The sequence below is a fragment of the Somniosus microcephalus genome, chromosome 26 (assembly GCF_052327205.1).
Source record: "Somniosus microcephalus isolate GS21.2 chromosome 26, FLI_Smic_1.0, whole genome shotgun sequence".
Taxonomy (NCBI): domain Eukaryota; kingdom Metazoa; phylum Chordata; class Chondrichthyes; order Squaliformes; family Somniosidae; genus Somniosus; species Somniosus microcephalus.
In genome coordinates, this window is record NC_141012.1 from 53,489,676 (window position 1) to 53,503,198 (window position 13,523).

Consider the following 13,523-nt stretch of genomic DNA (forward strand, 5'->3'; position numbering starts at 1 on the left):
TTCCGTTCTTGGTCGCCTCCTTAGCAAAGCGATCGGCCATTTGGTTACCTCGGGAATGGGGGGATGAATCTTGCTGATGGGCTGCTACCTTACCCACGTAACAAGGGGTGACTCGTTCCTGGAGCACTTTCCATAGCTTAGGGAGGAGACCAGAATGTGATAAAGATTTACCATCTGATGAGCAAAGCTCATTTGTATTATAGAGGGAAAGAGCCATAACTGTTACAAATGTAACTGCTGTAGGACTAGATATTTGTTTCATCCAAAGTCGTGTAATGTACGGCTAGAATTACAGCAATCAGTTCTGCCTGTTGTGAGGAGGGGACGGGAACTTGAAATCCCTCTGACCAATCGGTGAGCATAAGGTCAGTCCCTTCATCTAAGTCATTAATATAGATTGTAAATAGAAACATAGAAGATAGGAGCAGGAGTAGGCCATTCCGCCCCTCGAGCCTGCTCCGCCATTCAATGAGATCATGGCTGATCATCCAAATTCAGTACCCTGTCCCTGCCTTCTCCCCATATCCCTTGATCCCTTTAGCCTTAAGAAATATATCTAACTCCTTCTTGAATATATTTAATGAATTGGCCTCAACTGTCTTCTGTGGTAGAGAATTCCACAGGCTCACCACTCTCTGGGTGAAGAAATTCCTCCTCATCTCAGTCCTAAATGGCTTACCCCTTATCTTTAGACTGTGACCCCTGGTTCTGGACTCCCCTGCCATCGGGAACATCCTTCCTGCATCTAGTCTGTCTAGTCCTGTTAGAATTTTATAAGTTTCAATGAGATCCCCTCTCATTCTTCTAAACTCCAGCGAGTACAAGCCCAATCGACCCAATCTCTCCTCATACGTCATTCCTGCCATCCCAGGTATCAGTCTGGTGAATGTTCGCTGCACTCCCTCCGTGGCAAGAACATCCTTCCTCGGATAAGGCGACCAAAACTGCACACAATACTCAAGGTGTGGTCTCACCAAGGCCCTGTACAACTGCAGCAAGACATCCTTGCTCCTGTACTCGAATCCTCTCGCTATGAAGGCCAACATACCATTTGCCTTCTTAACCGCCTGCTGCACCTGCATGCTTACCTTCAGCGACTGGTGCACAAGGACACCCAGGTCTCGTTGCACTTCCCCTTTTCCCAATTTATTGCCGTTCAGATAATCTTCCTGTTTTTGCCACCAAAGTGGATAACCTTGCATTTATCCACAATATACTGCATTTGCCTAATCACCCAACCTGTCCAAATCATACTGGAGTTTCTCTCCATCCTCCTCACAGCACACACACCCACCCAGCTTTGTGTCGTCTGCAAACTTGGCGATATTACATCTAGTTCCCTCGTCTAGATCACTTATATATTGTGAATAGCTGGGGTCCTAGCACCGACCCCTGCGGTACCCCACTAGTCACTGCCTGCCACTCGGAAAAAGAACCGTTTATTCCAACTCTTTGCATCCTGTCTGCCAACCAGTTCTCTATCCAAGGCAGTACCTTACCCCCAATCCCATGTGCTTTAACTTTGCACGCTAATCTCTTAAGCCTTCTGAAAGTCCAAATACACCACATCCACTGGTTCTCCCTTATCTGAACCAGTTACATCCTCAAAAAAATTCCAGTAGATTAGTCAAGCATGATTTACCTTTTGTAAATCCATGTTCACTTTGTCCGATCCTGTCACTGTTTTCCAAGTGCTCTGCTATTACATCTCTTATAATGGACTCTAGCATTTTCCCCACTAGCGATGTCAGGCTTACCGGTCTATAATTCCCCGTTTTCTCTCTACCACCTTTTTTAAATAGTGGGGTTACATTAGCTACCCTCCAATCCATGGGAACTGTTCCAGAGTCTATAGAATTTTGGAAGATGATCAGCAATGCATCTACTAGGGCCACTTCCTTAAGTACCCTAGGATGTAGATTATCAGGCCCTGGGAATTTATCGGCCTTCAATCCCATCAATTTCCCTAACACCATTTCCCTACAAATACTGATTTATTTCAGTTTCTCCCTTTCATTAGACCCTATGTTCCCCGACATCTCTGGGAGGTTATTTGTGTCCTCCTTTGTGAAGACAGAACCAAAGTATGTATTTAATTGGTGCCATTTCTTTGTTCCCCATTATAAATTCCCCTGATTCTGACTGCAATGGACCTACGCTTGACTTCACCAATCTTTTTCTCTTCACATATCTATATGATCAGTTTTTCTGTTCACTGCAAGCTTACTCTCTCAATCTATTTTCCCTCTCTTAATTAATCCCTTTGTCCTCCTTTGCTGAATCCTAAACTGCTCCTAATCCTCAGGTTTGCTGCTTTTTCTAGCCAAATTATATGTCCTCTCCTTGGATCTTATGCTATCCCTAATTTCCCTTGTTAGCCACGGTTGAGTCACCTTTTTTTTTATTTTTATGCCAAACAGGGATGAACAAATTCAGTAGTTCCTCCATGCCATCTTTAAATGTTTGCCATTGCCTATCCACCGTCAACCCTTTAAGTAACGTTCCCCAATCCATCCTAGCCAACTCGCTCCTGATACCATCGTAGTTTCCTTTTATTTAAATTCAGGACCCTAGTCTCTGAATCAACTACTTCACTCTCCATCTTAATGAAGAATTCTATCATATTATGATCGCTCCTCCCCAAGGGGCCTCGCACAACAAGATTGCTAATTAATCCTTTCGCATTAGATAATACCCAGTCTAAGATGGCCTGATCTCTAGTTGGTTCCTCGACATATTGGTCCAGGAAGCCATCCCGTATACACTCTAGGAATTCCTCCTCCACAGTATTGTTACTAATTTGGTTAGCCCAATCTATATGTAGATTAAAGTCACCCATGATAACTGCTGTGCCCTTATTGCACGTGTTTCTAATTTCCCCATTTAATGCCATCCCGAACCTCAGCATTACTGTTTGGGGGTCTGTATACAACTCCCACTAACGTTTTCTGCCCCATGGTATTTCTCAGCTCTACCCATACAGATTCCACATCATCAGAGCTAATATCCTTCCTTACTATTGTGTTAATCTCATCTTTAACCAGCAATGCTACCCCACCTCCTTTTCCTTTTATGCCTTTCCTTCCTGAATATTGAATACCCCTGGATGTTGAATTCCTAGCCTTGGTCACCCTGGAGCCATGTCGCCGTAATCCCAATTATATCATATCCGTTTACATCTATTTGCGCAGCTAATTCATCCACCTTATTACGAATGCTCCTCGCATTAAGACACAAAGCCTTCAGGCTTGTATTTTTAACACTTAGTCCTTTTAGAATTATTATTTACTGTGGCCCTGATTGATTTACACCCTTGATTTCTCTGCCTTCCACTTTTGCTTTTCTCCTTCCTGTCTTTTGCTTCTCTACTTGCTTCCCTTTCCTCTGTCTCCCTGCACAGGTTCCCAACCCCCTGCTATTTTAGTTTAAACCCTCCCCAACAGCACTAGCAAACACTCCCCTTAGGACATCGGTCCCAGTCCTGCCCAGGTGCAAACCATCCAGTTTGTACTGGTCCCACCTCCCCCAGAACCGGTTCCAATGTCCCAGGAATTTGAATCCCTTCCCCTTGCAAAATAGCTAATGCCCAAGCACTGATCCTTGCGGTACCCTGCTAGTTACAGTCTGCCAACCTGAAAAAGTCTCGCTTATTCCTACTCTTTGTTTTCTGTCCATTAACCAATCATCAATCCATGCTAATATATTACCCCCATACCATGAGCCCTAATTTTGGGCAATCATCTCTTGTGTGGCACCTTATTGAATGCTTTTTGGAAATCCAAATACACTACATCCACTGGTTCCCCCTTATCCATCCTACTAGTTACATCTTCAAAAAACTCTGAATAGATTTGTCAAACATGATTTCCCTTTCATAAAACCATGTTGACTCTGCCTAATCATATTATGATTTTTCTAAGTGCCCTGTTAGCATAATAATAGATTCTAGCATTTTGCCTACTACTGATGTCAGGCTAACTGGCCTGTAGTACCCCGTTTTTTTTTTCTTCCTCCTTTCTTAAATAGCGGGGTTAGGTTTGCTACCTTCCAATCCTTGGGGAATGTTTTAGAATCTAGGGAATTCTGGAAGATTAATACCAGTGCATCCACTATCTCTGCAGCTGCTTTTTTTAAAACCCTGGGATGTAGGTCATCGGGTCCAGGGGATTTGTCGCCACTTAGTCCCATTGATTTCTCCAGTACTATGTCTTTACTTATACTGATTTCTTTCAGTTCCTCATTCTCTCCAGCCCCTTCGTTCCCCATTATTTCCGGAATGTTTTTTGTCTTCTACTGTGAAGACAGATACGAAGTATTTGTTTAATGTCTCTGCCATTTCCTTATTGCTCATTATAATTTCTCCTGTCTCTGACTCCAATGGGCCCGCGTTTACTTTCACTAATATCTTCCTATTTACATACCTATAGAAATGTTTACAATCTGTTTTTATGTCTCTTGTTAATTTACCCATTTTTTTCTCTTTCCTTGGTCATTCTTTGCTGAATTCTAAAATTCTCCCAATCCTCAGGCTCACTCTTTGTGGAAACATTATAAACCTCTTCCTTTGATCTAGTACTATCTTTAACTTCTCTTCTCTTGTTAGCCATGGTTGGACCACTTTTCCTATGGGGTTTTTGTTATTTAAAGGAATGTATATTTGTTGTAAATTATGTATTAATTCTTTAAATGCCAGCCATTGCTTGTCTACCATCATACCTTTTAATGTAGTTTTCCAATCTACCATAGCCAACTTGCCCCTCATACCTACATAGTTTGCTTTGTTTAGCTTTAAGACTCTGGTTTCGGATTTAACTAAATCACTTTCAAACTCAATATAAAATTCTATCATATTATGGTCACTCTTCCCTAAAGGCCCCTTTACTACAAGGTTATTAATTACCCTTTCTCATTGCACAATACTAGATCTGAAATAGCCTGTTCCCTAGTTGGTTCCTCAACATACTGATCTAGAAAACTATCTTGCGTACATTCCATGAATTTGTCCTCCACACTATTACTGCAAATTTGGTTTGCCCAGTCTATATGTAGATTAAAGTCCCCCATGATTACTGTATTACCCTTGTCACATGCGCCTCTAATTTCCTGATTTCTGCTCTGCCCTACATTACAACTACTGTTGGGAGACCTATAAACAACTCCCACCAATGCTTTCTGCCCCATGCTGTTTCTTGGCTCCACCCAAACTGATTCTACTACTTGATTTTTGTAGCGAAGATCCTTTCTCTCTCCTGTCTTTATCACATCCTTTATTATCAGGGCTACCCCTCCTCCTTTTCCATTTTGCCTATCTCTTCTAAAAGTTAAATATCCTGGAATATTTAGTTCCCAACCTTGGTCACTTTGCAACCACGTCTCTGTAATGGCTATTAGATCAAACCTATTAATTCATCTATTTTCTTGCGAATGCTTTGTGCATTCAGATATAGTGCCCTTTGCTTTGACTTTTTTCTATTTTTCCCTGATGTCACCTTAGTCACTGATGCCCTATTACCTTTGTTACTCTCTCTCTCCCTTCCTGACCCACTCTGCTTATTTTTACCCAACATTCTACTCTGCACCTGAGCCTTGACATTTCTCTTGCTGCTTTTTAATTTACTTTTTCCTGAATCCTCCCACACCCCCTCCACCCTTCATTAGTTTAAAGCCCTGTCTACTGCCCTAGTTATTCGATTCGCCAGGACACTGGTCCCAGCCCAGTTTAAGTGGATCCCATCCCGACGGAACAGCTCCCTCTTTTCCCAGTACTGGTGGCAGTACCCCATGAACTAAAACCCCTTCCTCCCACACCACTCTTTGAGCCAGGCATTTAAACCTCTAATCTGTTTGTTCCTTTGCCAATTTGCTCGTGGCTCAGGTAACAATCCAGAGATTATTATCTTTGAGGTTCTGCTTTTTAATTTGGATCCTAGCTTCTCAAACTCCCTCAACAGAATCTCATTCCTAGTTCTACCTATGCTGTTGGTTCCTACGTGGACCACAGCAACTGGATCCTGCCCCTCCCACTCCAAGTTCTTCTCCAGAGATATCCTTAACCCTGGCACCGGGCAGGCAACACAACCTTCGGAACACCTGGTTGCGGCTGCAGAGAGTATCTATTCCCCTGGCTATACTGTCCCCTACCACAACTACATTCCTTTTCACTCCTCCCACTTGAATGGCCTCTTGCACCATGGTGCCATGGTCAGTTTGCTCATTCACCCTGCAGTCCTTGTTCTCATCCACACAAGTAGCAAGTACCTCATACCTATTGGTCAAAGACAAGGGCCGAGGCTCCCCCATCACTACATCCTGGGTCCCCATACCTTCCTGACTCGCAGTCACGCCCTCCTGTTCCTGACCATTGACGAACTCTAAAGTACTAAATCTAAGGGGTGTGACTGCCTCCTGGAACAAAGTGTTCGGGTAACTCTCCCCCTCCCTGATGCCCTCGTCTGCACCTCAACAACTCCAGCTCAACAGCCGAAGTTCCTCGAGCTGCAGACACTTACGCAGATGTGGTTTCTCGGGATCTCGCTGGCCTCCACAAACTCCCACATGCTGCATTACGGCACATCGCTTGCCCTGCCATGTCTATCTGACCTTCTTCATTTGATTAGTTCATTTTATTTTTCTCAATTATTTGTGTTATTACTTAATTGGTTTATCTAGTTTTAGTTATTTTTTTTTTAAGTAAAGTTATAGCAATTTACAGTTTCTTAGCTAGCTTAGAGACTAAAAAAAACTGTAATACTCACCAACCAATCACCTACCTGCTGCCCTGTGATGCCACTCCTTGATTTTTCTGTTTGAAGGCTCTTTATAGCACCGCTGATCCCGCTCCTCTTGCTGTTTAATTTTAATTAGTTAAAATCTTTATTCAACGACTATTTATAGTTACATTAATTAGTTTAATAAGTTATAAATTTAATAAAGTACATCATGGATTCCTTCTCCTAGTTTAAACCACTGTCCTAGGTGAGAGAAATTACATTAATATTCACTCACCAATCACCTGCCTGCTGTCCTGTGACATCACTCCTTGGTTTTTATTGTTGAAATCGTCGGAGCTGCCGCCTTCTCCGCTGCTGCTGCCGCCGATTAGGTGATGGGCCTGCTCAAGAGGGGCAGGTTTATATGATGGGTTTGTGTTTGGTGTCCAACTCGTGGATGTAAACTCATGGTTACCAGTTTAGGTGTTAGTTGGATCTCTCATTGATTCAGTTGGTCGCACTGGAATCTGGGCCAGAAGGTTGTGGGTAAGAGCTCCAGCTCACAATCTAGGCTGACTGTTGTGCAGTTCTCAGAGTGCTGCATTATGGACAGTGCGGTATGTTAGTGAATGTTCAAAATTCCATGGCGCTATTTGGAGAAGAAAGAGTTCACCCAACATCCTGGGCAACATTCCTCCCTCAAAAAAAACCTTTGGCATTTATCCATAGTAGAAACTTGATCAAGTTTTTGGTGAGTTTTGCTTTCACAGAGCAATCTATGCAAAGATATAAATAGATGAATTGGCCATTTGAGTGTCGTCTTTGTGGGGTATTGCAGGAGCAAAATGGCTGTTGCAATGCCAACATAACAGTGACTGCACAACAAAAAAATTAATTGTGTGGAGCACTTTGAAACATTACTGACGATGAGGTGCTATATCAATACAAGTTTGTTTTTTGTACAGGTTGCTATGGGGGTAGGAAGGGAAGACTATAAAGAGGGGGACAAACCTGGGGATCTCTGGTTTGATCTGTCTGATGAGAACTTGTGCAACTGGATGATGTTTGTACGTCAAGCACAGAACCACTTGGAACAGAACCTGGTGGTGTACCAGTATGGCAAGGACCTCTACTTCACCACCATCAAACATATCGAGCCGAAACAGGAACTCAAGGTAAAAGACTACATGGTGTATAATGGGCGGGTGTAAGTGATGGTCTGCCCAAATTACCCATTTATTTTGTGACCCCTGTGTCCTGTTTGACCTGGAGCTGAGTTTCCAACCCTATACCTGCTCCATCACAAAGGAGACCTAATTTCACTTCTATTATATTGCTTACTTCAGCCCACCTTCAGCTGAAACCCTCGTGTGTGCCTTAGTCACTTCCAGACTCAACTACTCCAATGCTTTTCTGACCAGTCCCCCATCCTTCACCCTGTGTAAACTACAGCTGCCCATATCCTATCCTGCACCGTCTCACTTGTACATCACCCCATCATGGACCTACATTTGTTTCCAGGCCCCCAGCACCTCAAATTTAGAATTGTCATCCTTTTGTTTAAATCTATCCATGGACTCACCCCTTCCTATCTCTGTAACTTCCTCCAGCCCAGTAACCACCCACCCTCCCTCCTGAAGTCTCTTCCTCTCACTCGGCCTCTTGTGCATATCTCCCCTCCCCTTGTTCCATTTTTCTTGGCTATGCCTTCAGCTGCCAAACCTGGGGCTTTGGAATTCCTTCCCTGTACTTCTCTCCACCTTCCTTTCCTCCTTTAAGACCTTGCTTTAAAACCCACCTCTCTGACCAAGCATATGGCCAACCCCCCCCCCCCCCCCCCCCCCCCAAAGCTCTTTTTATTTGGTTCAGTGTCTGCCTTTGTGTCACTTTGCAGCACCTTGGAATATTTTTCTGTTAATGGTGCTATATAAATATAAGGTGGTGTTGATGTCATTGTTAATAAGAAATATATCCATGTAATGATATGGCAGTGTGGTAGTGACATCTAGTCACAGAACAGTAATACTACAATTTGCAGGTACTGGATCCTTTCTGTAATGTTTAATTCAAATGTTCAGTGTTTAACACCTAAATTAGACATTACAAAAAATGTGTTCTTACTGTTGGGTGTGCCAGCGGCTCTGCAAAATTCTATAGTCAATGGCACAATGGTAATGACATTGAAAGCTTAGGAGTAGCATTATTACTAAAACAATGTAACAATAAAGTGTATGTTAAAAAAAAAATCAAAACTCGTTGATTTTGCTCATGTTAAAACAAGAGGGGAAGATTTCAGTTTTTAACTCTTGATTTTGCTGCCTGTAGCAGATAGGTCATCTTTTCTGCATGTGTGTCTCTGAGGATAGAGGGGAAGGAGAGGGAGACAAAGACTTGGGCGCCAACTCTCTGATAATCACACTGGTGGGGATTATAGATTTCTGTGAAAGAATGAGCTGATAGCCTCCCACCTCTGTACTTCCCTTTGTGAAATATTCTTGTCTGGCCTGTGTATGAAGCCAAGGCTGCCCTCTCAGACTTCAGCCTATTCCTGAAACTCCCTTCAGAAGAGTCTGACTCCCACAAACACTTGGCTGGGGAGGGGGTGGAGGGCATATGAGTAGCTGGATTTGGGTGGCAGTGGACTATTCACATTTGGTTGCTCTCTAGTAAGCAAATGACTTTGAAAGGCAAAAGGCCTTTCAGTGCTTCAGTGCTTAACACTATAAGCGTTGATTTGAGGTTGGATCTACAAGCCAGGTATGAGCTGAGAGCAAGTGCGAAAGGTGGCGTCACCTGGGTGTCGAGTGTCGAGAGAGCACGTTTCCTGAAATAGAAAGGGTGAAGTAATCTGAAGGGCGTGCCAGTGAGAGAAGGCATTAATGGTCAGTTATTTGGGTGAATGATATACCAAATGGACATGCAGAACAGACAACTCAATTTTTTTAGGTGCATCAAGAACGCAGGCTAGATAGCCTGTGAAGACAGTCCAGAGTGTAGCACACAGGGACAATCTGAAACCCCAGGCTTCTAATACAGGGACAGGTCTTGGAACAAAAACCACCATGAAGACTTTCCAAACATACAAAAATCAACTGTATAGGTAACTTTAATATCGTGCATGCAATTGTTTACTTTTGTTTACATTGGAAATTTTATTGCAAGGTGAAAAACAAAATGGCTGGCGAAAGGATTTTCAAAATGTATCTGGAGCAATTTCATTGGCTCCCTCTCTGCTCCTTGTTATTTGTAGCTACTAACTATTTGGGATTGATAATGTTTGAAATTTGTGATTGATGGTTTTCATTACTGGCTCATTGCTCTATTTTGTACTAAATTTCAGTTATGATTGTTGTAGTTTGTGTTCTATAAATATAACGGGCCAGAAATTTGCGGCCAGAAGCGTGAGTACGGTCGGGGTACTCACGCATCTGGCCGTTGGAAATGCCGGCGTTCAGCAGGAACAGCGCATGCGGGGAACGCCGGCATTTCCAGACCCGAGGTCTATTCACAGCGCGTGCGACTGCACAGGCAGCGCTTGCGCAGTGAACTTTGTGGATTTCAATGATGGATTCAGTGAGGGTAAGTCCTTAGAAGGTACACTTGAAAAAAGCAAGTGTAAAGTTGTTCATTGGCTGCGGAGGAAGATATATTTTATCGTGGAGCTTCTGAAATGCAATATTTTTGTTTGGGAAAGGGAGGGAAGTTATTTTAAGAAATTTTAACTAAGTTTTAAAGTTTAAATTTTTTTTTTTTTTTTAAAAGGGTTTTCAGAACGGTAGGTAGAAGGAGCAATTGTGGCTGTGTGAATGGAATGTGAGAATGAGTTATGTATGTATGTCCACATATATTCCTTTACATATATGTATGTATGTTTTATATTCCTTTACTAATGTGCATGAATGTATGTTTTTAATTATGATTTTCCAATAAGTTACTTTCTCTGAAAGTCATAATTAAATAATACATTCATACACATCAGTAAAGGAATATATACATAACACGCAAAGGAATATATACAGACATACATTCAGAAGCTCCACGATAATAAATATCTTCCTCCGCAGCCTCTGGAGCAACTGTACCCATGCTTTTTTCATGTGTAAGTTGTAATGACTTGACCTCACTGAAAGCATTAATGAAAGCGGCGAATTATACTGCGCACGCGCTGCCTGTGCAGTCGCACGCGTTCTGCCTCTGAACCCCTTCGTTCAGAGGACAGGAAATGCCGGTTTTCCCCACATGCACTGTGCATGCTGAAAACCGGCATTTCATCCGGCCAGATGCGTAAGTACCCCGACCGTACTCGCGCATTTGGAAGGGAATTACTGGGCCAACATTTTACATGTCAATAAAATGAAAAATTTAACAATTGCACGACTTGCCCCCTCGCATCTGCGACTGAGGGTCCAAGGAGGTGCATTGCGCAAGAGGTCATCATCGTACGTATCCTCACACTGTTCCCTTTGGGGAACTGTATGAAGTGGTGGAAGGATTTATGGCCGTGATTAACGCTCATTCCGTGACCGTAACCATCTTTGAACCAGCCATTAGGGTGGTTAGTCCTATGGCGGGAGGGTTTTACGGGCTCCCACAACCCATCTGAGGGGGGGGTGCCATCAACACCCACGGACGCAAGTATCCCGCTGGATGTCCACCCAGAATTTAAAGTTGGAGCTCCGACTCCACTTGCCGGGACTGTCTGGAGTGGGGTTCAAAACCCTACTCCTTCTGGCCCAGCGGCGGGGATGCTTACTGCTACGCAAAAGGCCCACTCCGCACAAAAGGTGACACCCATACGTTTCCTGCGCCTTTTCCCTCCCCGTGACTGGAGCCCTATGCTGCCATTTCACGTTGCTAATCGGATTGGGCCTTTGTCATAGCGGTAGGATCCCCGCCGCTGGGCCAGATCAGGGTAGGGTTTCGAACCCCGCTCCAGACAGTCCCGGCAAGTGGAGTCGGAGCTCCGGCTCTAAATTCTGGGTTGACATCCAGTGGGATATTTGCGTCCGTGGGTGTGGGTGGCCCCCCCTCCTTGTATAGCTTGTGGGAGCCCGTAAAACCCTCCCGCCATAGGACTAACCGCCCTAATGGCTGGTTCAAAGATGGTTACGGTCACGGAATGAGCGTTAATCATGGCCATAAATCCTTCCACCACTTCATACAGTTCCCCAAAGGGAACAGTGTGAAGACACGTATGACGACGACATTGCTAAATAAATAAATGGAATTTAAAAAATTCTTTTAGGGCTTTTAAAAGTCTTTAAATTGCTTTAATTCTCTTTACATTATTTTGAGTAATCTGAAGTAGTTTTAAACATTTAAAAAAGTTTATAAAAGTTACCAAAATCTTCAAAAAACTTCCAAAAACCTATTTAAACTGCTGCTTTGCATGTAAAAATGCTTAGCAGCTTGACAGAAATATTGGGGGCGTGTCCAGTGAAACTGAGACCTCAAGGGGCGTGTCTCACTTACACTGCACGCTCCTGGCTTCGCGCTGGCTGCACTCCTGGGCGGCGTGACGTCATACGCTGCCCGGGATTCTTCTTTTTCAAACACCAAGTCCAGGCGTCCCTGGAGCTGATCGGCAGTAGCGCGGGGTAAGTGCATATACGGGGCTTGCACGCGCGGCAAGCCCCGTTCACCAATTTCTGGCCCAACGTAGATAAAACCTGTGCTCGTCCATGACGCACCATGATAATATTTCACACAGAAAAGGAACAGACGGAGGCCAGTTCCAGGTGCAGAAGAAATCTTGAAGGCAGTCACTGAGCCTAAAACTTACAGCCAGTTTCTTTGACCAGTTAAGCTCCATTGCCTGTGGTAACTTAACAAATGGTAAACTTTGTGTCCTTAACGGGACATGGGTGCAGTTTAGCACCAGAATAATGCCTTGTTCAGTAAATGGTGCAACAATCTGGTCACCTGACTTACTGTGAGCAATGCCATGGGAGGTCTGCTAACATTCAAATACAGGAAACTCTTTATTATCCGGGACCGGCGTGGTGCCGGTTTATCAAAAAGTCTGGATTACAGAGAGGTATAGTTTAAAAGGTAGGAGAGCTCCGTACACAGCAACAAATCCAGGCTTCCCTGTTGCTTAGCAACATGTGCAGGAACTCCGGCCACAGACCAAGCATTCCTGTTGCTTAGCAACAAGTGCACGAACCCCAGTTACACAGCCACAGATCCAGGAACTGCCACTAATATGAAGTAAAACTTACCTGAACCTACTCCTGAATTTTGCCGGTTAACAGAGAGTTTCCTGTATATTTTTAAAAATTGCTTTGCCTGTTTCTTTTTTTCATTTTCTCTCTAAATTTGATATTTTTTGTGTAATTTCTTACTTTTCACTGTATTAAAACTGAATTCTACCTCTTTTTCCTGTGCCTCCACTGTTGTGCCCTCTATTCTGGAACTGGGAACCATGTAAAAATATGTTCCCGATAGGCTGAAAACTGCTTTCAAATGCGGTGTCTCTGTTCAGCAGCAGCATCTGTTGCATCATTCCTTTCACTAGCTCAAACATCGCTACCTTTGTAATCCTGACATGCAGAACCCCACCGGGCCCACACTGGAACATGTTCTCATTGGTGGGCTGGTTGTTAATGTCACGTAAGGCAGAGTTATAATATCTTCAGCATTGATGAATCCTGAGCAGTGAGAGGAAGTCTGTCTGAGTTCCATGTTTGTGTTTCAGCTTGTTGTGGTATCTGTTATGGGAGATTTTGAAGTTGCTGTTGCATTTGTTGCAGCCTCTCCCTCCAGTGTCAGAAAGGTTTACAGAAGGGCATCTGATACCAAGCCAAGCAGACT

General features: G+C 43.6%; 1 protein-coding gene across 4 annotated transcripts in view; it reads left to right on the forward strand.

Annotated features, from left to right (window-relative positions):
• The window catches only part of prdm10 (PR domain containing 10), a 159,873-nt gene that overhangs the window by 90,918 nt on the left and 55,432 nt on the right, over nt 1-13,523 (forward strand). For all 4 annotated transcript variants that reach the window (XM_085968193.1, XM_085968195.1, XM_085968192.1 and 1 more), the window contains exon 8: nt 7,676-7,885. In XM_085968193.1, coding sequence (XP_085824319.1) covers nt 7,676-7,885 — 210 coding nt within the window. The remainder of the gene's footprint in view (nt 1-7,675; nt 7,886-13,523) is intronic.